Source organism: Megalopta genalis, chromosome 8 (genome assembly GCF_051020955.1).
Source record: "Megalopta genalis isolate 19385.01 chromosome 8, iyMegGena1_principal, whole genome shotgun sequence".
NCBI lineage: Eukaryota > Metazoa > Arthropoda > Insecta > Hymenoptera > Halictidae > Megalopta > Megalopta genalis.
In genome coordinates this window covers 19,411,215-19,433,191 of record NC_135020.1, presented here as the reverse complement: position 1 = coordinate 19,433,191, position 21,977 = coordinate 19,411,215, and the positions used below count along the sequence as shown (strand labels likewise).

Here is a 21,977-nt window from a genome sequence, read left to right as displayed (position 1 = left end):
TTTTAAAGTACCGATATCTGCGATATTTGTAAATATTCGATGATTGTAAATATTCTTTAATTATGTTCTTGAGGATGCAGTGCGACCTCGATTACGCGAACCTGTGACATCAGTAGATCATTTACACGTGTGAATGCCAAAGGTGATCCATATGCAACAATACTGAATGGGCCAGAATTCATAGTAAAACCAAGCAGAAGGTGATTCTACGTGAAAAAATAAGAAACAAGTTTGGTAGAACGTTTCCTTTTATCCGAGGCCCCGTTTTTGAGAAAATCGACACTAAAGTTTGTTCATCTTTGTAAAGGATTTAGTTGTCTTCTATTCTTCTATCGCAGGTGTCTCCCTCCAAGATAGTGTTTACAAACATTTACAATAATGGAAGCATTACGTTTACTGTCCGGTGCTCGGAAAAAGTCAGTCGTTTCGGCAAAGGGGTAAGGGGGATCGGTCGCCCGCTCCACCCAATCACGTCTCTTGCTCAACGCTTACCTTAGTCAATAATAATCAAAAGTCTGGAAATTGGCGACCGATTCCCTCTGCCCTTGCCCCTCGCCCCTTGAGTCATTTAGTTTATTTTCTTGTTTCCTGATGTCACCTCGAAGTCCTTAACATTCTACGTGAACGCAGGCGTAAGATGTCATATGATACAACATAAATATAAAAAATATGTGTATAGTACAGCACATTTGTTGCACGATGCAAAAAAGATCTGATCGAATTCGATCAGATTACCACCTGTTTCCGGCGTTTCAACATTCTTTAGCTATTACGAATGTTAGAATATTCGATAAAAATATGCGTTGTTGCTCAATTTTTACGATTCTATTACTCCTTGTTTCGTCTTATCACCAAAAGCACAGTGGAACATTTTAAAACTGTATAAAAACGGTAGCATTCTTACGCGCGTCAAAGTTCGAATAAACATGAAAAAAGTGGCAAGAAAGGAAACATAACGTATACAATAGGAACAATAAATGTAGAAAATAATAACAGAGGAAGAATAACGAAAATAAAGTCAAAACTTGTCCAGATACAGTCAAAGTTAACATACGTTGCTTGAAAACGGAACTGTGCTCTTCGTTTCGATTAACGAATTCGTACGACCTTCTTGAATTATACTAATCGACCGTTCTCGCAGCTTTCATTCAACGAAAGAGTCAGATGAGCTGTTGCGGTCAAATATTACCATACTATTAGAAAGGTAAACGATTAGCCGTCGGTACACCTGATGCTTCCACCTGCTACATAAACTCTATGCAATAATAAAACTTTAAAAACTGTCCGCTTGCCTGTATCGACCGAACTAAGATACCGATTGCCAGCGAATCCGAAGAAGATCAGAAACAATTTAATAATATGTATAGCCCATTGGGGAAGAAACGATTAAGAAAAAATTGAAACGCTCGCTTAGCTCGAGAGTTTATTCACCGTAGAAGCGAACTTCTTGATCGGACTGGTTTTTGGTTTTTTATTTTTAATCCGCCACCGATTCAGACCGTTCGCGACTTTCTTCCTGTTTTCCCGGACGCTGAAACTAGTCTGGCATCCCGATAGAACTGATATAATTATACCGGTTCACCAAGGGAACCCGGCGAAGTATTACACGGGCGCGGTTACGAAAATATAATCGAGCCTGCTCGATCGAGGATAACGGTGTTCAATGATTGCTGATAATTGCACGCGTAATTTCTGCTCTTCAATGTTGCTCACAATGGGCCGCCGGTGAATGTAAAATTGCGCGGAATCGCGTCGGTGTTCATACGAACGACGGTTTTGCTGAAGAAAGAATCGGAAATGCTCGCAAATTAACCGCGATCCTTTGGTTACCCAATCGGCTTTATGCGCGGATAACAATCGACCTACTTATCGAGGCGAGCGCGGTATTTGCGTGTTTCATTTCTCTTTAATTTCTTGGATTTTCAAGCTTAACAACGCGGTATGCAGCAAGTGGCAGCCAAAGGCGATAAAGAGTCCCATAAGTGCCCTCAAAATTAGAAAAAAAAAACTATACATATGGAATGGATGACTGAGTATTTAGGTCATGATGTTTATCATTTTTTTTTCATTTTGATCAATTTTGATCAATTGATACGCGATCTCAAAGTAGCCCACCTCAAAATTACTGAAATATAAAATTACTATTTAGTGTTGTTTTCTTAACTTGACTACATATTGTTGGAAATAAGGTATCCGTTTGAATTGTGCAAAACATCATTTTGATAGCATTAATTTTTTTTTATTTATATGTCATTTACTATATTTACTTTAATTCTCAATTCTTGAGACATATTTTAGTAAAATTCAGTAATATGTATAACATTATAATAAGTGTAAAATATATAAGTATAAAATAATATTATGTGGAATAAAGTATTAATTTTAACATGCAAGGAGACACTAGGTGCTATCGGAGTAGGTAAGAGTGATCTCTGCAGTTACCGACGCCACATTGTAGCGTTGCAAGAGTTTCGTACGAAAATGCTTAGCAATGCTGTATCAACTTTCTTCGAAAACTAAACATTTAAAATTCATTTTTATCGTTTCTCACGTTTCATGAGTTGTTAATGATTTAGCATTTGTACAATTAACATTTGTATTGTACAATTATATATTCTTGCTTATAAATATTACTAAATAATAAATCCTATAACTTATTTAATCAGAGAACATATATAAAACCTTGTTGTATAAAATCAAAAAGTTGGACAAATATACGATTTCAGTCATAAAATGATTTCTATAGCTTTTGGGTGCATTCTGGTCCATAATGCGTCGGACGCTTCTCGAAAATAAACGTCGACACACCGTATCGACAAAAATATTGACACGAACCAGAGATAAAAATTGACGACGTTTTAACGCTTTCACGGTCGCGCCATCAACCCAAAATAATTTCATGAAATTGAAGAAATATATTTATATTTTTATTTTTTTATTTTTATTTTATTCATTTACGGTCGAATACCCATTACTTGGTAATAGTCGACAATTATTCGCATAATTATTCGAATAATTTTACAATCTCTATTCGAACGAATAGACAGAATCGTTTATGACGAATAACGAAAAATCGTTATTCGAATAAAATATTCGACCAAATACTATTCATTCGGATAATTGTCTTAGATAAATGTCTATTCGAAAGAATTCGAATAATGGCCAACTCTGTCTACAGCCAATGATTGGCTGGGATAATAGGCGAGCGTATAATCGCGAGAAACAGCTTCTCAAAGTGCTAACAAACGCTAAAAGTACTCCGAGAAGGATCGGTGCGAGAAGATCGTGTAAAGTTGAAATTTTATGAGAGTTAATCCCTTTCTCGGTAAACCCCTCGGCGAATTGTGGAGCAATCAAAGATAATCGTGGCTCGGTTAGATCGTTCAGGTTCTTCGATCGCGTTTCCGTGCGGCCGAGACGTAAATTCGGCGACTTCGACGCGCAATTGATGAGAAAGCGACGTTCCGTCTCGCGTGCCCGATAGGATTCGACTCGCCGTCTCTCCGCTGTCTCTTCATGCGATCAGCGCTACCTTCATTTTCTTTTTTTTTTGCACGAACTATGAAAAAGCTCGCCTCTTTAGACGGGTTCTAATTGGCTCGAATTCGTCGCTTTCTCATAAATGGACGGAACCGTCGCGACGCAAATCCCGGTTCCGTGAGAACTGTCGTGAGCACAACAGGCCGGCGCGGTGTGTTTTCACGCAAATTGTTCTTACGGGGCTTTCACGTGTCGAGATTCATTTTTTCAACGAGCTACACGACGGAATGCTATCCCATCGGATTTGCATCTCAATGGGAATACAACAACTCACAAATTTATTCAGTTAAGGTACGCTGCTCGCTCATCTCTCCGCTCTACAATGACACATATATTGCTTATCCGACTGTCTACGTACGGCCAGTGCATTCGTTAATTTAGATTACGCGGGAAACGCAATTCCTGAAGCTGAAGAATAACAGCTTGCTGTTAATAAAAAATGCGATGTTGTGGACGATAAAGGGACGAATTTAAAATTTACTCGGGACTGCCGCGTTTCCGTTCTCGTTGTTTTTGGCTTGAATATATTTCAGGAACGTTGTACAGAACGTTGTGAAAACCCGTTTCTTCTACAGAAAAATGTTTTAAACGAACGTTGCAAGATATAGAATTGTGCATACGCCGATATATAATTAATTATTTTAATTGAATTTTTTAATCACTCAAGATTGAAATATCGTCGTGATTATTTCTCTATTAAATTTTATTTAAAAAAAAATAAATAAGAGAGATCGTATTATAATCATTTTGTCATATTTATTTAAATCAATGCAACGAATTATTGAACCGTTCAATCACACTATATGTACATACGATTTCACTTAACATTGGCATTGCAGAGCGTGCAAAATTACTGACTGAACAAGGCCCGGCCAATATAACCAGAATTACAATAACCTGGAAACTTTTTATATTTTTTATATTTTTATATTTTTATATTTTTATATTTTTATATTTTTATATTTTTATATTTTTATATTTTTATATTTTTATATTTTTATATTTTTATACAAATGTAAAATCGATTACAATGTCCAGCATAGTTGGTTTAGTGTGAATATACAAGTATATTTGTTCTTCGCAACTGCTAAAAATGCATTAAACTCTGCAAATTAGTCGATGAGTAAGACAAGCCTGGTGCGTATTAGCGGGGAAGCATTAAGAAATCGTTAAGGCTGAATTTTCTACGGCACAATGGATGATCCATCGACCGCGAATTCGTTGCATTCCTCCTTTCCGTTTTTTATTCGATCGCGAGCGCGAAACATCCATCGGAAATCAAGTTCACTACGTGAAATCGTTTCGCAGGATATAATCTGGACAAGTGTTGTACTTAGTGAACATTGTTTAACTCCTCGAGAAATATACAATATAATATTTCGTAATAAAAGTAAGTTTTCTGACTCAAACAATATAGAATATTCACATGAGCAGCTTAGACCTTGAACTGCGACTACCTAGTTATTTAAATTGTCCCATTCAACAGGCCCAGAGTATTTAAATTGTCACCTAATTACATTAAATTCTTCTCAATTGACGCTTAAAAATTGTACACAAAAAGGGACAATTGTGGGAAGAGGAGATACGATTATTCGAGCGTAATAAGTCTAAAAACGAGCCGCAAAGAGATACAAATAATCGTAATTAATAAAGATAATCGTAAAGATAATTAATTAATAATCGTAATTTATAAAGATACGAATAATCGTATCTCCTGTTCCCAAACTGTCCATTTCTGTGTACAATCTGAGCGTCAATTAGGGAGAATTTACTATACTCAGTTTTTCGCAATTTTAGCTAAACTTACCGTAGCAGTTAAAGTGATTAGAGTTTCACATTTTTTATTTTGCACTCTTTGAAACTTCGAAGACTCTCTCATAAGGAACAGTTGAATAAACGTCTTAATTAAGGCAGACACTATAATAAAAATGGCCAAGGTTTTCAATAAATAAATACAGAGTTGTCATTCTTATAAAGCAACACGTGTCAGCCAATTTTAGAGTTCGCTGGGTTTAGTGTTAAATTAAGTAAAGTGCTTTTATTTTAGGATTAAATCAGGATCAGCATTAAATAATAGACAGTAAGTAGAAATTTATTAGTCAATAATAAGAGAAACAATAGAAATGTAGTTAGTTAATTAAATAGAAATGTAGTGGTTAATTAACTTATGATTTAACTTATAAACTTTAAGAAATGTGTTCTTAAAGTGAACATTTTAGCAAGTGTTGAATTCGAATGTTCTCTAGTGCGGCGACCGATCCGCAACATCCTGTTTCAACACGGAATCGTCATTGATTTCGAAATTTCGGACGATGCGGACGCGAATAAATTGCGTGTCGACGGAAACCGATTCGGTTAGATGAAGAGGTAATCCTCGGGATGACGGCAGCGAATGGTAAAAAGGAGAAACACGTTTCGCTAAGATGCGTTTCAAAGCTGAAAGAAGATTTGCGCGTGGTCGATTCGATGATTTATTTACAGACGACCTAATTTTTCCTGTTCAACGCTGGCGAGACGGAGGACGTACGCTACTGTTTTCACGTTGCTCCTCTTTTTTCTTTCCGTCTGCGACTGGGATCATAATTGTTACGCTTAGTATGAACAAATTCATTGTATAATAATTATTATTTTGTCGCAAATGTAATCTTTTTACCATGAAAATGGTCGCAGTCTTTTTAGTTGTAAGAGTTATCGTTGAGAGACGCTCTGTTTCGGATTTTATACAGTTATGATAAGACTCGATAAAAAAGATACGAAACAGTGAAAACATTGAAAGATGCGACGTGGATGGCACGTCGTCTATTTTGCGTTTTTTAAATTCATTTCCAATTCAGGAATGTTTATTTCGAGTTAAAATAAAGTTCAGCATTAATTAACATTAACACTAACCTAGTCATTACACTGCAGCACATATATACTATAATACATAAAATTAATTTACGAACAACAGGCATATGCAAGAGAAATCGATAGAAATAATATGAAAAGCGAAATGAGGCGGAGAAATATTTTTGTACGATGCATAATATACGAATATTGATCACATTATTGTACAAGTTGTTGCGACAATTCATGTAATTAAGAAGAGGAGGTATAATTAAGACGAACGTCTATTTATAAGTTAATGAAACATCAAATTTCAAACAGGATATATATAATAATTATATATAATATATATAAGTAAAATATAAAATTAATATAAACGTTATTCACACATGTCTGTTTACACTTGTCACAATAAATAAGAATATTTTTTACCTACCAAGGAAGTTATTGCAGACAAAGAAATCTTAATTATCATTACTGTAAAGAAACTAACACGCGAATGGTCTAACAAGGAGCACGTAATTAATTAGTAGAAAGTATTTGATTCATTGGACACAAAAAGTGATATCTTAGCGTCTTTCCTAAATAAAGTAATAATGCCTAAGTACAAAGAATGAAAGAAGAACGTGTTATAGCATACGGAAACGTTCTCCGAGACGATACAATGAATGGCAATAAGAGAGGCAAGGATTCGCGAACGTCTCACGGTCGAAAAACGAGAAAGAAAAGCCAGTTGCATAAGAGAAGAATGCAAAAACAAAAAAACTGTTCAACGGTTATACAAGAGCAAACTGCGATAGGATGCTGCCGCAGAGTAACTGTAAGCGCTAGAACATTAAAATTCGAAAATTACATGCAAAGATAATTTCGAGGGAAGAGATAATTAAGAATAAAATTAAGAGGAGATTAATTCAAGGGATTAATTATTAAGAAGAAAAAAATTAACAGAGGGATCATTTTAGTCAAGATAAAAGATTTTTGTGCAACAAATTATTTCGCGACATAAAGTCAACAATTTCGAAAGAACATTTCGGTATAGCAGGAATCGATATTGATAAAAACGCATGTATCGAGTATCGACGCCGATCTGAAAACGCCCGAGATGACTCCAAATTCGCGAGGGTGATCAATATGCATAAAGTTCGGCGCGAAACGCACCACGCTTTGTATGCATAACGACTATTATGCGTTCGCTTTTTTTATGGTTAATTAATCGTGCAGTTTACGAAGCCCCGTGCCGGTAACCCACTTCCGAGGCCAATAAACGATTTCTTCGGTCCACTTAGAAGTCGCGCGCGCGAGAAAGAAGAGCACCGGCGAAATGGGCCTTCGATAGCAAAACGAACGTCGACATTTGATTCGGTCGTCTACCGACACTTTCGAGCGAACATCTGTTTCCGCGGAAACCATTATTCAAACTCGGAAGAAACTTCGTTGCTTCTTACATGGATTTCGAAGACACGCTACTAAACAAATATGTACGTACATCTGGCTGCTGCACATGATATTTCTTAATAAACGAGTATTAGGTTGTCACTCGTGAAATGTTCTAATTAATTAATATATTAGATGGTTATATATTATTATTACTATTATTATTATTATTATTATTATTACTTACACTGTGCATTTTATTTGGGTTATACGTATATCAGGTATTTCTTAATAAACGAGTATTAGGCTGTCACTCGTGAAATGTTCTAATTAATTAATATGTTAGATGGGGTTAAATATTAGTATTACTATTATATTATTATTACTTACATTGTGCATTTCATTTGGATTATATATCAAATATTTCTTAATAAACGAGGGCTAGGTTGTCACTCGTGAAATATTCTAATTAATTAATATATTAGATGTGGTTATATATTATTATTACTATTATTATTATTATTACTTATACACTGCATTTTATTTGGGTTATAGATTAGGTATTTCTTAATAAACGACTATACTACGTTGTCACTCGTGAAATATTCCAATTAATTAATATATTGTATGGTTATATATGCCAAATATTCTGATAAATTAGTTATACTAAATTGTCTTAATAAACAAATCTATTGTGCTGTCACATATGAAACGTCGTGATAAATTAGTAGATGGAGCTATTACTTATGAATTGTCCTCAAGACATATTACATATGAAATGTGCTAATAAATAAATATATTAAATTTTTAAATATGAAATATCATAAGTATTGATAATCTATATATTGTCCCAAAAAATTAATACATATATTGTTACGCACGAAGTGAAACAAGTGAAAGAGAGAACTTGCTCGTACGGATATGAAAGCATTGTCAAACATTCTATTGAACCAAAATGTAATTAATTAATAATCACAGACTCCAAATTCAATACATGATTTATTCATTTAATTATGCGAGATCTATTTAAAGCGTATAATGTTGCGGCATTTGCTCCAAGTTTTACGATCGCTTCAGCAACAATATGTAATAATTTCCTTTCTCTTTTTTTACACAATACTATTACGGATACTTCTTATCGATGCTTCTAATTGGCATGCCCTGTTACGATAAGTTAATAGCGATTATTGCAAAACATTTTCATGGTTGGTACTTTCAGAAGAGGTTTCGCTTCGCGATCAACTCTTGACAACACAAATTCTACAATATAATCTACGCTATAATGTGAAGTGTTCTATTAAAATATAAGATTAAGAATACGATTCAACGGATCGAATTAAAATGTAAAACGAAACTACTCGAGACCCGCGAAAGTTATCTTTTATGGAATTATGTTTTAAGCACAAAATTGCTAAAAAAAAGTTGGACTTTTTAAAAGAAAATCGATGATCATGTACTTTGGTGAGAAAAATAAAAATTATTTTAGTTGACTTACCTGCCAGTTAACACTAGATTTACGGAACCCGTCAAAATGACGGGTCACTAATTCTTTAATATTTACGATCATTCATATCGTAAAGATACATTTATGAGTTATTTACTCGATTTATATGTTACTTACGGCTAATGTTAGAGTAACACTTACTAAAAATCAGAACAAATGTCTTATCGTTACTTTTATAAATTAATATGAAACAGCTGTTTTTTGTACTCCGTAAATCTAGTGTTAAACGAGAGAAGGGTAGGACAGGATGGCGAATAAACTGACAACGTTCTGATATTGCCACTTTGCAATGTAATGCTTTTAATAGATCTTGATCTGTATATTCCGCGCTCTATAATCAAGAGTTTCATCGTCGTGTCGTCGACGGTGCCGCGCTACAATGACAGTGACCGTGTGATAACGAGAATTAGAATAATAACGATCATCGGAATAATGGTGAAATGTCAATAATAATGACGGTACTAATAATAAGAATAATTTAAGTCGTTGACTGTAAAAGTGGCTCGATTGGTATTGCTCCCCGAATTTCGAAGGCGTTTGGAGTAGCAGAACTCCTCTATTCATTAAGTTGCAAAACGCTCTAAAATGTCTCATCTAAACGCTACTCAACGACGAATAAATTCCACGCATCACCCATCTCTCCTCGCCATCTTACAATCGAACCATCCCCTACTATGCTGCACGTTCGATAACACTGTTATTTAGTCGACCGAGACTGGGTCCGATCGAACGCATTAACAAAACTCGACCAAAAATTGAAAAACTCATCAGCAAAATAGACACATAACCTGACATTTAGATTTTTCACAAGTTTTGCTCCCATAGAATCTCACTTCTATGTATAAATCTGCTGCTGAACGTCGTTTTCTGTACACCTTGTTTTATTTTTGCGCGATTTCCGTTGGTCCAGTGGCAATATAATGCAACTGGCAACAAAATTTCCGTCTCAAAACAATTTTGAAAAATATTTTTCACACAACGCCAATATAATACATATATATATAATAATTAATATATAAATATAATTCGTGAGTGAAATATGACCTTAATAGCAAATATATATAATAGAATAATATATATGTTATGGGAATCATTATTCTATTGTATATATTTGATCGAAACTGTCGCTATTAACGTCATATTTGACACACAGGAATTATATTTATAAAATAATGGAAATTACTTTAATGCAGCTACATAATAAATCACATTAGAATTTAGTTAAGGATTCTGCGTTCAATTTTTGTACGATTCAATCGTTATTTGGGTGTTTGATTTTTATTTGGAATCGAGTACAAAAAGAAACGTATCAACGAACGAAACGTTGCATTAAAATGATTATTTTTAAACGGCAAAGAAATTCGATTGTCGGTCCCAATCTCGATCGACTAGACGATACACAATCGCGAACAAAATGATCACGAAGGCAGGTGCAATAATGGAGTCCCTTTTCCGGCGAATTACTTTTGTCTTCGATTCGTGTACGCGTGTGTAGGAGTGTATTCGATAACAAAGCGTTTTTGTAAATATGTATACAGGTATGTATATGTATATAAATACGCGAGACGTGAACGTCCCCGAATGGTTTTTGTTCGCTGACTAGCTAGCTACTTCGTTGGCTCGCTACCGCGTGGATTCGGCTCGAATTCGATGTTGCGTATCGAAATCAAAAGCAACGAACAACGAACGACTAGCTTTACAATGCAGTTTGTCGGCTGCTGGATCCACAGGGCGATCTATTTTGATCTCGGAACAGATAAAACCTCGCTGGACCGCGAACGTTCGCGTAAAACCGCATTTTTATGAGCGAATTCACGGAAAGTGATATTAAATGGAATTCTGTTTATGAATGTGGAAAACTGGACAAAATAAAGTAACATTTATTTCGTCGCCTTTCATGATAGTGCTAGAAATGTAAAAAAAAACTCGTCTAACGTCTGAATTACGGATCTTTGTGTAAAATGAAAATTGTTTACATCGATTGCAAGCAGCAAAAGCAAAATAGAAATTGGTACCTATATTTGACGATTTTAATAAAGTTATAGTTTTCTTGAATTCCTTTTTTATATTTTGCCCATTCATTTTCGTCAAGAATTAAAAAACCTGCCGCCTCGTGATAAACGATTATCGTCCAGAGGATTTAATGGAGAAAACTGATTAGTTTACTAATACGTGTATAATTCAGAGTTATTTCTCAAGGGAAACAAAGTTCTTAAATTGATTAGTAAATTTTTCTAACTGTAATGAATGACGTTGCGCGTCGAAAAATTGAAAAATTTCCGGAAATAAAGCTTTCAACGCTGAAATTGCAGATCTATATTTTGATCGGGTGATTCTTCAATTATGAATACTTGCATAAGAATGGAATTGGCATAATAAAGTAACGCATTAAAGTGAGAGAATCGTTGGCGAAATAGAAAGGAGAATAGAAAGTTGCCAAGAAACGATAACAAACACGAATGACTAGTTAATTCGTCTTCGGTGGTTAACAGTCTAAAAATGAAATTGCCGAAACTATCGAAGAAAGCGCAGTAGTTAGCATTATTTACTCTGCGATACTGTTTTGACTCACTTATGGCGCACGTGAACATACACGATAAAAGAAAACTTGAGCAAAGTTCTATGTAACATGTACATACATTCTCAAATCCGATCAAATTCTCAAAGAGAAAATCGCGCGTAAGCGAAACCAGTGAAATATTTCCTTACCTTCGCGCCGACCTCCAAAACATCAAAAATTCTCTCCGAAATTCCAGCGTCCGCTTTCTGGAGAGTTTGAACCCCGAATCGTTCAAAATCAAAATTGACCGCCCAGAAGGAGCTCCCACACCGAACTAACGCTAAACTTTCGCGTGCTTTCGAAGCAAGTAAAGTTCTACGGTGTCCCGATCGCAAGCATGACCGCGACCAATTAATTATCGGAGTCGAACATTCCAGAGATTTCGACTCTCGATCCACGATCACGCGTGCCCCGGTACATCATCGTGTCCCGCTACGGTACAAACTCGCAAAAACTCGATAAGCTCATGAAGCATCGTAACTAGACTGCGCATCATTATGTAAATACAAAGTCTGACAGACGAACAGAATCGAATGAAGCGCCTTTCGATGCGAAGACGAAGGCTACGCTGGATTATTTGGAACACTTCTCTGTGCTCATCTTCGGAGAACCAAAACCGCCACTAATGCGTAAAACCCGCAGTCTAGTTACGATAGATGCTGGAGCAGGCAAGAGCAGAGATTGCCCCAGGGGCAATTGCTGAGATTATTTGAAATAAATTTTCCTTTAACGAAATTGCTGAGAGAGGCTTCGTTGGCGAGTTATTAACGAAAAACACGGACCAATCGGTGAGCGAGTGTGCCCAACGCCACGCCCCCGCGACAGCAAATGCGACGTCGCAATGGTCACGGAACGCGGCAGCCGTATTCGCTCTCTGATTGGTGCGCGTTTTTCGTTGATAACTCGTTAAGGGAACCGCGAGGAACATTTTCGTTAAGGAAGAAATTTCTTCGAATGATCTCAGGAACCCTTTTTAGAGGGCTACAACATTTTTAGGCACCCTGTGTACAACCTACCTGGCCTTGCCTGAGTTTATAGGCGGCCCTTGTGGTCGCTGTCCAAAGGTTAAAGTGCTCGTTGCCCCTGCCTGCGCAAGGCGATATCTTCTTTGAAATAAACGTGTCTCTGTTACGCGTGTAATCGTGCTTCGTCTCCTGCCCCTGCACGCTCGTCATCAGCTCCTCCATCGCCCCGGTTGAAAATCTATGCTAAGGACTAGGATAATAGGATAAATTGAACTACACGCGATCAACAAGCCAGTCTAGAGTTCATAACAAGTCTTTTGCGAACGATTACTTTCGTCGAAGCTCGATCACTCGACTCTTCCACCGTTTCGGTGCCGCGAGGGGAATAGAAAAGCTCGCTTTCTCTCTCTCTCTCTCTCTCTCTCTCTCTCTCTCTCTCTTTCTTTCTCTTTCTCTCGAAATTCGAAATCCGTCGAGAAACTTCGTCGAAATTCACGGAGGACCCCGATGCGATGCTTTTTTCGCTCCTTTTTGGTCCCTCGAGGTGAATGTGTCTTTCGAAAGGTCATTGTGTGCTTTCTCTATTTTCCAACGCGTAGCGGAAGCCGCGAACACGCGATCGTTACTGCGAAGATATAACGCGTTTGCCGTCTCGTTCGAGTGTCCACGTTATCCTATTCACAACAATCATCCCCGTCACCGGCTAACGTGTCCTCGTCGCTTCGCATCTGCTCGAAAAAAGAAAATATCATTCGACACCGATCGTGACCGCGAATCGCATACGACGCGCGAGACAGTGAACATGTTCGACGTCCTTTCTATAAAACGTTATAAAATGCGTTCGTTATAAAAGATTTTCGATGGTATGGTTTCCTGATCGTCGGCATCCGCCGTAGCTTCCGAAAACGTTCGATAACCTTCTTCCGAAATGGCGAGCCTCGTTCGATGTTTCGTCGAAAGGAGCGCTCGGCGCGAACCGAAGAACTTCTTTTTTTTCGTTCTGAACATCGTTCGCGTTTCGTGTCAGAAAAATAGGAAAGCATAAATTCACCTTGACGGAACGTGTTCACGCTGAAGAACCGAAAAAAACTCGCAGAAAAACAACAACACGGGCGCAGCACCAAAATGGCCGAACAGCGACGAATGATCCGTTCAGCTGGGTCTCTCGTCTACGAACGCGCCCGTAGCTTGAAAACGGCGTCGCGCCTCGCCTAAACGAGAGCCTCCCTCGGATCGAGGATTTTTGAAACGTCGATCCCGAGGAGAGTTAGAATCTTTATCGTGATAGTCACGGATGGTAAAACTGCGCGACTCCTACTGTCACTAACAATAAAAGTCGCCTAACTTAAACGTAAGTGAATACGAAACGTACAAGCAAGATCTCTCTCTATTCGTATGAAGTCACGGTGGGCCCGACCTCGAAGGGAGAAGAGCCCCCCGCGGAAACGTAGATATAATATATATATATATATTAGATATAATATACTATTATATTACTAATATATAGTAGTATAATATGTACTAATATATTATACTACTAATATATTAGATATAATATATATTATAATATAGATATATATATTATATCTCTCTGATATAATCGACGTTCGTTATTTATTTTCGATCTCCGATGTGTCCTCGTCCGCGAAACACTTTTTTCCCTGATGCCCGACCCGCGAAATTTCATCCACCGTACGCCGTCTCCTCGTAGCTATTACAATATCATAGTTACTCTATAACTGCATAAATACTCTGTCGTCGCTAAATAATATGCGTGTAACGTATCGTTATCAACTACATGCCGGATGTTCATCAATGGCAGACGGAATCTTTACAAGTGTCGACGTTAAGCGTCGCCGATGAATCGCGTGTACAGTTAGCTACGGCTGCTCGCCGGGTACCTATAAAATCGTATTGTTCTTTAATCGCGAGTTCTCTCACTTCTGATCACGTCCCGCCGGTGTTCCGCGGTGCGTGAAAAATCTGGAACACCGTCACGTGACGAGCACGTGGGCTCGGATCGCATCGACGATCGATACTATCGCCTCGAGTCGCGATTTGCCTCTCTGCTTCGTACCACTCCCCTCCCCGCTCTCTCTCACTCTCTCTCTCTCTCTCTCTCTCTCTCTCTCTCTCTCTCTCTCTTTCTCTGTTTTGTTCTTTTTTTTTGCTTTTCTTTAGATAGAATTACGATACTTATAATAAAACGGTACTTAGAGCTATAGTTACTTTGGTATAGTCAGTTATATCACACTAAAGTCCGCGGTTTCTGCGGGGAATCCCCTTTCGAAGATTTGTGTTCAGAGTTCCGCCTGCAGAACCCTGCAAAAAAGTGTCCAACAAAACGATCCATCAAAAGTCGAATAGAGTTTCGTTGAAATATCGATCGACATATCGTTGACCAATAAGCGATGTCGGACTTTTTCCCTCGCGTAATCGTTTTTGAGGTTTCTCCACCGTCAGATTATTCGTGGCTTTAAAAGAACTGTGTACAGTCCGAGATTTCGGATTTTATTGCATTTCGTAATGTTTACGACAAATTAAAAATAATCGCTGAAACATTGAGAATATTGAACTTCTTCGTTAAGATCTGCGCGCACCTGTTTCTTGTTGCAAATTCCGACATTAATTTTGGTCAACCTAATGATCTTCGACTTTCTCACTAATCAATCTTATTGTATGTAGTAGCTCGGTCCATAAGTTCATGCTACGCAAACTCTCTTATTACGTCATATCTTCGACATGTTTTGCTGTACGATTAAATCCTAAATGTTTATTCTTGTTAACTCGTCTCTCCACAGTTTTCAAAAAATCAATCACTTTATTGCTCACACCGCACGAAACGAATGAGTAAACAATCGGACAACAGGAGAAAACCAAACCTATCGAATGACGTGTGACATAGCTGTTTGGCAATTATTGTGCGGGAAATTTAAATCGAAATTAAAGCCGCCCGAACTTATGGGCCGACCCAATAGTTTTAAAATAGAAGTATGTACCACGTTAAAAAAATAATTTGAAGAAACAATTTCGTGTGCCGATTGAAATAGACAGCATGGGAAAAATAAAGACGAGAATAAACCAGTTGATTAATAGTGGAAACTGACACACGTTGTTTTTCACAGGAGAATATTTCTGGGGAACTTTCTCGTCTATGAAACTCGAGTAAAAGTCACGAAATCTAAATTTTCCTGGATCCATTCAGGTTTAGTAAAAGTGGTCCGCATCTATTCAAGAGATGATTACCTGTCATTGCTTGGCGGACTTAAACCTGGCGAGTTTCAATTGCACCGGGTTAGAAACTTTCACATGAACCGCGATGTCCTCGACAGGGGCTTCTCGAACATCCGTGCCACCCACTGCCACAACGCGATCGCCTTTGCAGATTTTGCCGCTCTCCAAAGCACTGCCGCCGGGTAACTGAAAACGGACACATCGCACAATATCGTAAAACGTCTCAGATTCAACGAAACTGTTCCATCAATCTATCCTTTAATGAGGAAACCCAGAATTTGTGTACAAAAATAATTTAATTTTTGCAAAAATTCAGTTTAATAAAGATTACGTAAATATGCAGGACATTTAACGTAATTTGACCATTAAGAATATGTCGCTTAGTTTTTATTATAAGAAATATAATTATCTTTTTTTCCGAGTTTTATGTGTCGATGCGACATAAAACTCGTCATTAGTGATTTCTGTAGCAGATTATATATACTTTTAATCAATTTGGTGTCTTTTAGGTACTGTAAGGTTTTATTCATGTGATCGACTGAGATTAAGGTTAAAATTGGGTTTAATTTGTGTTGCACTTTTTGGGTTTGGAACTCTCTGCACTCAAATAGGAGGTGGTTGGATGTTTTACTTTATACATAGATTGCAGTTTGGTGATTCTATTTTTTTTTTCTTCAGTATGTATTATTCCTCTGTCATTTTACACTGTCCTGTTCTTAGTTTTACGAACTGTGACTCTTTTCTAGTTACGTTATGCGTAGTTAATTGTTGATAGAATTCTTGTACTATTTCGTGAATTTTAGTTTTCCTTGTCATAGTCAAAATTTTATTCCAATCTTTTTAGTGCAGTGGTGAAATCCTGGTACAGGATAGGTTTTTTAATTTCGTTTGCCAGGAGGTATGTTGCTTCTTTAGCTGCCTTGTTAGCTTTTTCATTCCCTGTTATACCTTGGTGAGAAGATATCCATATATGTATTATACGTTGGTCTCTGTTATTAAGTTCGGTGTAAATCTCTTGTATGTTTTGTATGACTTTGTGTATAATCGGTGTATATAATTCTTTGTTGGAAATTGCTTTATTGTGCATATTGGAGGGCTTCGAGGACAGCATGTGCTTTTGATAAAGATTGTAAAGATAGATGTTGTCGTAAGGAGTCGATGTTTAATGTTTAAGCTGTTAGAAATTAATGCGAACCTGACTCCTTGTTCGGTTTTAAAGGCATCTGTATATTTATTGTCTACGTTTAAAAATTTAACTCTATGTTCCAGATTACTATTTAGTTGTTTTGCCTAGTTCGGTTGTTTATTTTTCAATATATTTATATATATTTTCATATATATTTCAATGATTTTTGTTTGTAATATCGAATCATATGCTTTCATAATATCAAAACATACTGTTACTAGATGTTCATTGTTTAAGAGAGCGTTACATATGTTCGTTTCAATATTGATAAGTACGTCAATGGTAGATCTGTATTGTTGGAAACTGAATTGCACATACAATTTGTTAGTGCTATTGGTTTAGGCTGTCCGCCTTGCTCGTTGCTTTTGTTTGGCTTGGAGAAAGTAACAATTATGGCTTCTTTCCATCTGTCAGGAAACACATGTTGTATCCATATGCAGATAGAAGGTAGTTTATCGTGATTGTTGGTAGTTTCTTAAGGAATAAATTTGATATCTCGTCTGAACCAAGTGATGAGTTTTTTATTGTTTCGAGCATTGCCTTGAGTTTTTTCAGTTATGTTTTTTCTTAGTGTGGTGTCTGTGATTTTTTTATGGTTGATTGGAAGCTGGCGGTAGTATACATTTATGTTATTTGAGTGTTTTGAAAAGGTTTCAGCGTAGGTATCAGATATATCTTTTGTATTAGTTATTTGCCTGCCGTTATGTATTGATTTCTGTTCTAGGTAGTGTTTGGCATTTTATCTCTTTCCAGACCCTTTCTGTGGGAGTTTAGTTGGTTATGGTAAATGCGAAGGCTTGCCATAATTCTTTTTTCCTTTTTTTGATTATTCTCCTAAATTTTGCTCATTGCGTTTGGAAGTTTTTGGTAAGGTTCTTTATGGTTGGTTGATCTTTTGCTTTATTGAATGCCCGATCTCCTTCCTGGAAGCTTGGCATTCGTCATTCCACCATGGTGTATTTTGTTTTCTGATGTATCTTGCCTTTATTTGTCTGTAAGCTTCTTGTGTTGCTGCTTTGATGAGTTGTTTTAGTGATTCTATAACTTGACTGATACGGTTTGGATCTATTTCATGGTTTGTTTTCTGTTAAAGCACATTGGTGATGTTTAACTGGTATTTGGGCAAGTCCATTTTATTAAAGTTCCATTTTGGCGTCGGTTTAAATGGATGGTGATCGGTTTTGTTGTATCTCTATTTGTGTCACATAAGTAAATTTTTAACAGTAAACAGCTTTTAAACTAATAATTTCCTGTAACTTTAATGTTTTAGGACATATTCCAATGGATCCAATAAAACGAGCTGCATCACGTCAAGAATATTGTAAATAAGAAGTTATGGTTTCTTACCAAGTCCGATACATATGCCCCTTTGCCGCTCTTGTATCCCGTTAAACAGAGGCCAGCTCCTTTGCCGGATTTCTTTTGTAGTTCAACGTCAATTTCTTCTTCCGGCTTCTCATGCCGATGAACTTTCATCGCGATCTACGGATTCGAATTGATTCGGAGAAAATTATATCGCGAAGAATATGGAAATTCGCAGTGCAAGGCGCAGAAGAGAAGAAAAGAACTACTCACAGTGCCCGAAACTTTCAGAACAGTTTCATGAGCCTTCTCGTGCTCGATTTCTTTGAAACTATTTCCACACATCTCGAGTATTTGGTCACCGGAAGCCAGACGGCCATCTTTGCCGGCTGCGCCGTCCGGAAACACTTCGATGATGAACACACCTTTCTGTAATTACATCAAAATATTATGCGAATCTCTATAAATTAATGCAACTGTGAAGTTATATGCAGGTTCATCATACTTGTTAATCTAATTTCATTGTTAGTTATAACGTAACAATTATATCTTGCTCTGTTACTATTCCTTTATAATCGAGAATGCTTTTTTTTACTTCTGTGAATTTATCATTAATTTACTTCTCGAGATTGATATTTGCTGGTTCGAAATTATAGAAATTTTGTACGGCCATATAAAAAATTCGGATCATAGAAGGTTAACAAGGAGCAAATTTTAACTCTTTGCATTACGATTTTTTAAACAGCTACATTATTTAGCACTTTTTCGTGCTAAATGATTTTCTTAATTTTCACGTCTTTATGAGACTGACTCTTTATTGTGCAAGGGGTTAATTTGTAAAATAATGTTGTCTTACACATGGAGTGTCCGATCCACCGGCTATTGTGAAGCCAATGCCTTTGTCTTTGTCTTTCTGGAATTCTATCGCTGTATCTTTTCCGGTTTGGATCTTGCAGTCCTTTGGATCTTGCGGTGGTTCTGGTTCTTTCGGTTTTTCTGGTTCCTTTGGTTTTTCTGGTTCCTTTGGTTTTTCTGCACTAGTTGCTAAATATTCGGACAAACATGTAATCGCAAGCCCACACTTATTTAAATATTTCAATTTCTTATACCTGGCTGTTTAGCTGGCTCAGATGCTGGGCCCTTTGGCTCTACGCTCTTTGGCTCTACGCTCTTTGCTTTCTCCTCTTCCTCCTTTCCTACTTTGGATTGATTTGGATTACACACTGTAAGTGTGACAACACCCTCTGCTTTCTTCAATAGACTTGTAGCCTTTTTGTTGAAACAAACAAGAATATCGTGTTAATGTCTACAAAACCGATTTGTACAATAAGTATCTCTATAGTTTCCCCCGTTAAACCGGAATAAACTTTCCACAATTTTTATATATATTTAATTTTATTACTTATTTGAAAATATGGAAATATAATAAATATTATAAAATGGAAATTTGATAATTTGAAATTATGAAAATATAATAAATATCAGAATGAAAAATTTTGAAAATATGGACATTTAATTTCGTTTTATTTAAAAATTTGAAAACATGAGAATTTAAATATTAAAAAGTTTGAAAATATGAAAATTTTAACATTTAAAAAGAAAACTTGAAAATCTCAGATCTTTGAAAATTATGTTTTCTAAAACATGATGCCTGTTGCAGATTTGATATAACAAAACAAAAATAACCTACATGGTCATTAGATATTCTTTCAATAATCATTTGATTGAATGTAATATGATAGTTCTTTTTCAATACCTCGTCGTAAGTAGAACCCAACAGACAGTCCAAATTAACAGCCAAGATCAAGTCACCCACTTGCAAGCCGGCCTATAAGAACGCAAAGAAAGATGATTATGCATTTAGGAAAAAATACGTGCATTGTGTGTCGTATTTAATTAGTACTCGAGACACGCAGGGACAATTGTGTCGTCGTCGTTGTCGGAACAATTACCTGTTCCGCGGCGCTGCCTTCTTGTATGTCGGAGATGAATATACCTTGACCGACTTCCGCGTGCTTTCCTTCTATGATCATTATACCCAGTCCGTACTGACCCTGAAAAGGGAAACTTGCATGTAACGATGACAGATTATTTACAATTATTGTTACACTATTCGCGATTGTTTTCATTCGAATGGAACTTGCCTTCTTCACGGGCACGTTGCGTACTCCTTTGTATGTTTTGAACATTTCTGACTGTAAAGCAAAGTAATCAATAATACATATATACATACATTATATTATAATTTACAAATTTCGAAAAAAAAAATATATATATATAAATAATATATATATATACATAAATAATATATATTTAAATTTTATTAATATAATTTGAAGATTTATTAATATATTGACAACAATTTTTTCGAAATTTGCAAAATAGTCAGACTTAGTAATAATAAAAGAAATGAAAAAAAGGCCAGAGAAAACATAAAAAATGTTGTTTCTCAATGTTGACATTATTCTAACAGAAAATATATTATACAAATATATTCGTTGAGAAGATGATAAATTGCTCGTTAAATTTTATACATTTCTGTATATATGTATATTTTCTATTCATCGGTATAAACTAGTATTTATCGTTTCATTCACTGATATTATTTTTCTTAGCCAATTACAAAGTTTAATGCCACGATCGAATTATTTCCACGAATATAATTGAGGTATAGAGAAAATTGTTAAAATCGAGGAATTAGGATTGCTTAATTAACACTCACGTCGTCTATAGTAGGAGGGAACTGGTTGATAGGTTTCACAGCGATGTTGTCAACGCCTGTTGACTTCCTGCAAGCACATTATTACATGTAATTAATTGAATATTTATCTACGTAAAAAAGTAACAATCGTGAAGATATACTTTACCGTAAAACAACAATTTTGAAACAAGTAGCAGCCATTCCCTTGATAATAGCCGACGCGTTTAGGTGACATCTTCCTTGGAGGACACATCCGTTTACCTAAAAATGTGAATGTTTAAAATTTATCAGTTTTATTTTTGAGTTTATCATGTTTATGTCGCTCATTATTTGCATTAGAGTATAGAGGATTTGGCATAACGAAAGCTCTTCTATTTTTTTGTCTAAAGTTCTTCTATTATCTGAACATTTGTGACCCTTCATATCGTAATTTATAGAGTTATTCGGTATAAAGCAGTCTTCTTTGTATCGGGTTCCATTGAAAAACTGCATTTACAAAATAATACAAAATTATCTTAAACCTTTGCGCTGTAACAACAACTCAAACTTGTGATAAAAATAATCAACACATAATCAATATTAAATACAAATGTTTTCTTTCTCAAATTTTATTAACACTTTGACCGCCACGTCATCCATATATGGACAATAGAATTATTTGCCGAGATTTGAAAATTAATTTCTACAATAAAGTATTGCATCTTCATTAGGATCTATAAACGTGAGAATGTTGAAAAAGTAATTAATATAACAGAATTCAATATTTTCCGACTTTAATTTGATTA

General features: G+C 36.1%; 1 protein-coding gene across 4 annotated transcripts in view; it reads right to left on the bottom strand.

The window, feature by feature from the left end:
* Window positions 1-9,512: 9,512 nt before the first annotated feature.
* LOC117217682 (multiple PDZ domain protein) overlaps window positions 9,513-21,977 on the bottom strand; it is a 233,891-nt gene continuing 221,426 nt past the window's right edge. For all 4 annotated transcript variants that reach the window (XM_076524162.1, XM_076524160.1, XM_076524161.1 and 1 more), the window contains 11 exons: window positions 21,359-21,453; window positions 21,214-21,280; window positions 20,636-20,686; window positions 20,444-20,545; window positions 20,248-20,319; window positions 19,601-19,760; window positions 19,348-19,535; window positions 18,765-18,920; window positions 18,537-18,671; window positions 16,016-16,189; window positions 9,513-15,091 (listed from right to left, as the gene is read on the bottom strand). In XM_076524162.1, coding sequence (XP_076380277.1) covers window positions 16,019-16,189; window positions 18,537-18,671; window positions 18,765-18,920; window positions 19,348-19,535; window positions 19,601-19,760; window positions 20,248-20,319; window positions 20,444-20,545; window positions 20,636-20,686; window positions 21,214-21,280; window positions 21,359-21,453 — 1,197 coding nt within the window. In that variant the 3' untranslated portion in view covers window positions 9,513-15,091; window positions 16,016-16,018. The remainder of the gene's footprint in view (window positions 15,092-16,015; window positions 16,190-18,536; window positions 18,672-18,764; window positions 18,921-19,347; window positions 19,536-19,600; window positions 19,761-20,247; window positions 20,320-20,443; window positions 20,546-20,635; window positions 20,687-21,213; window positions 21,281-21,358; window positions 21,454-21,977) is intronic.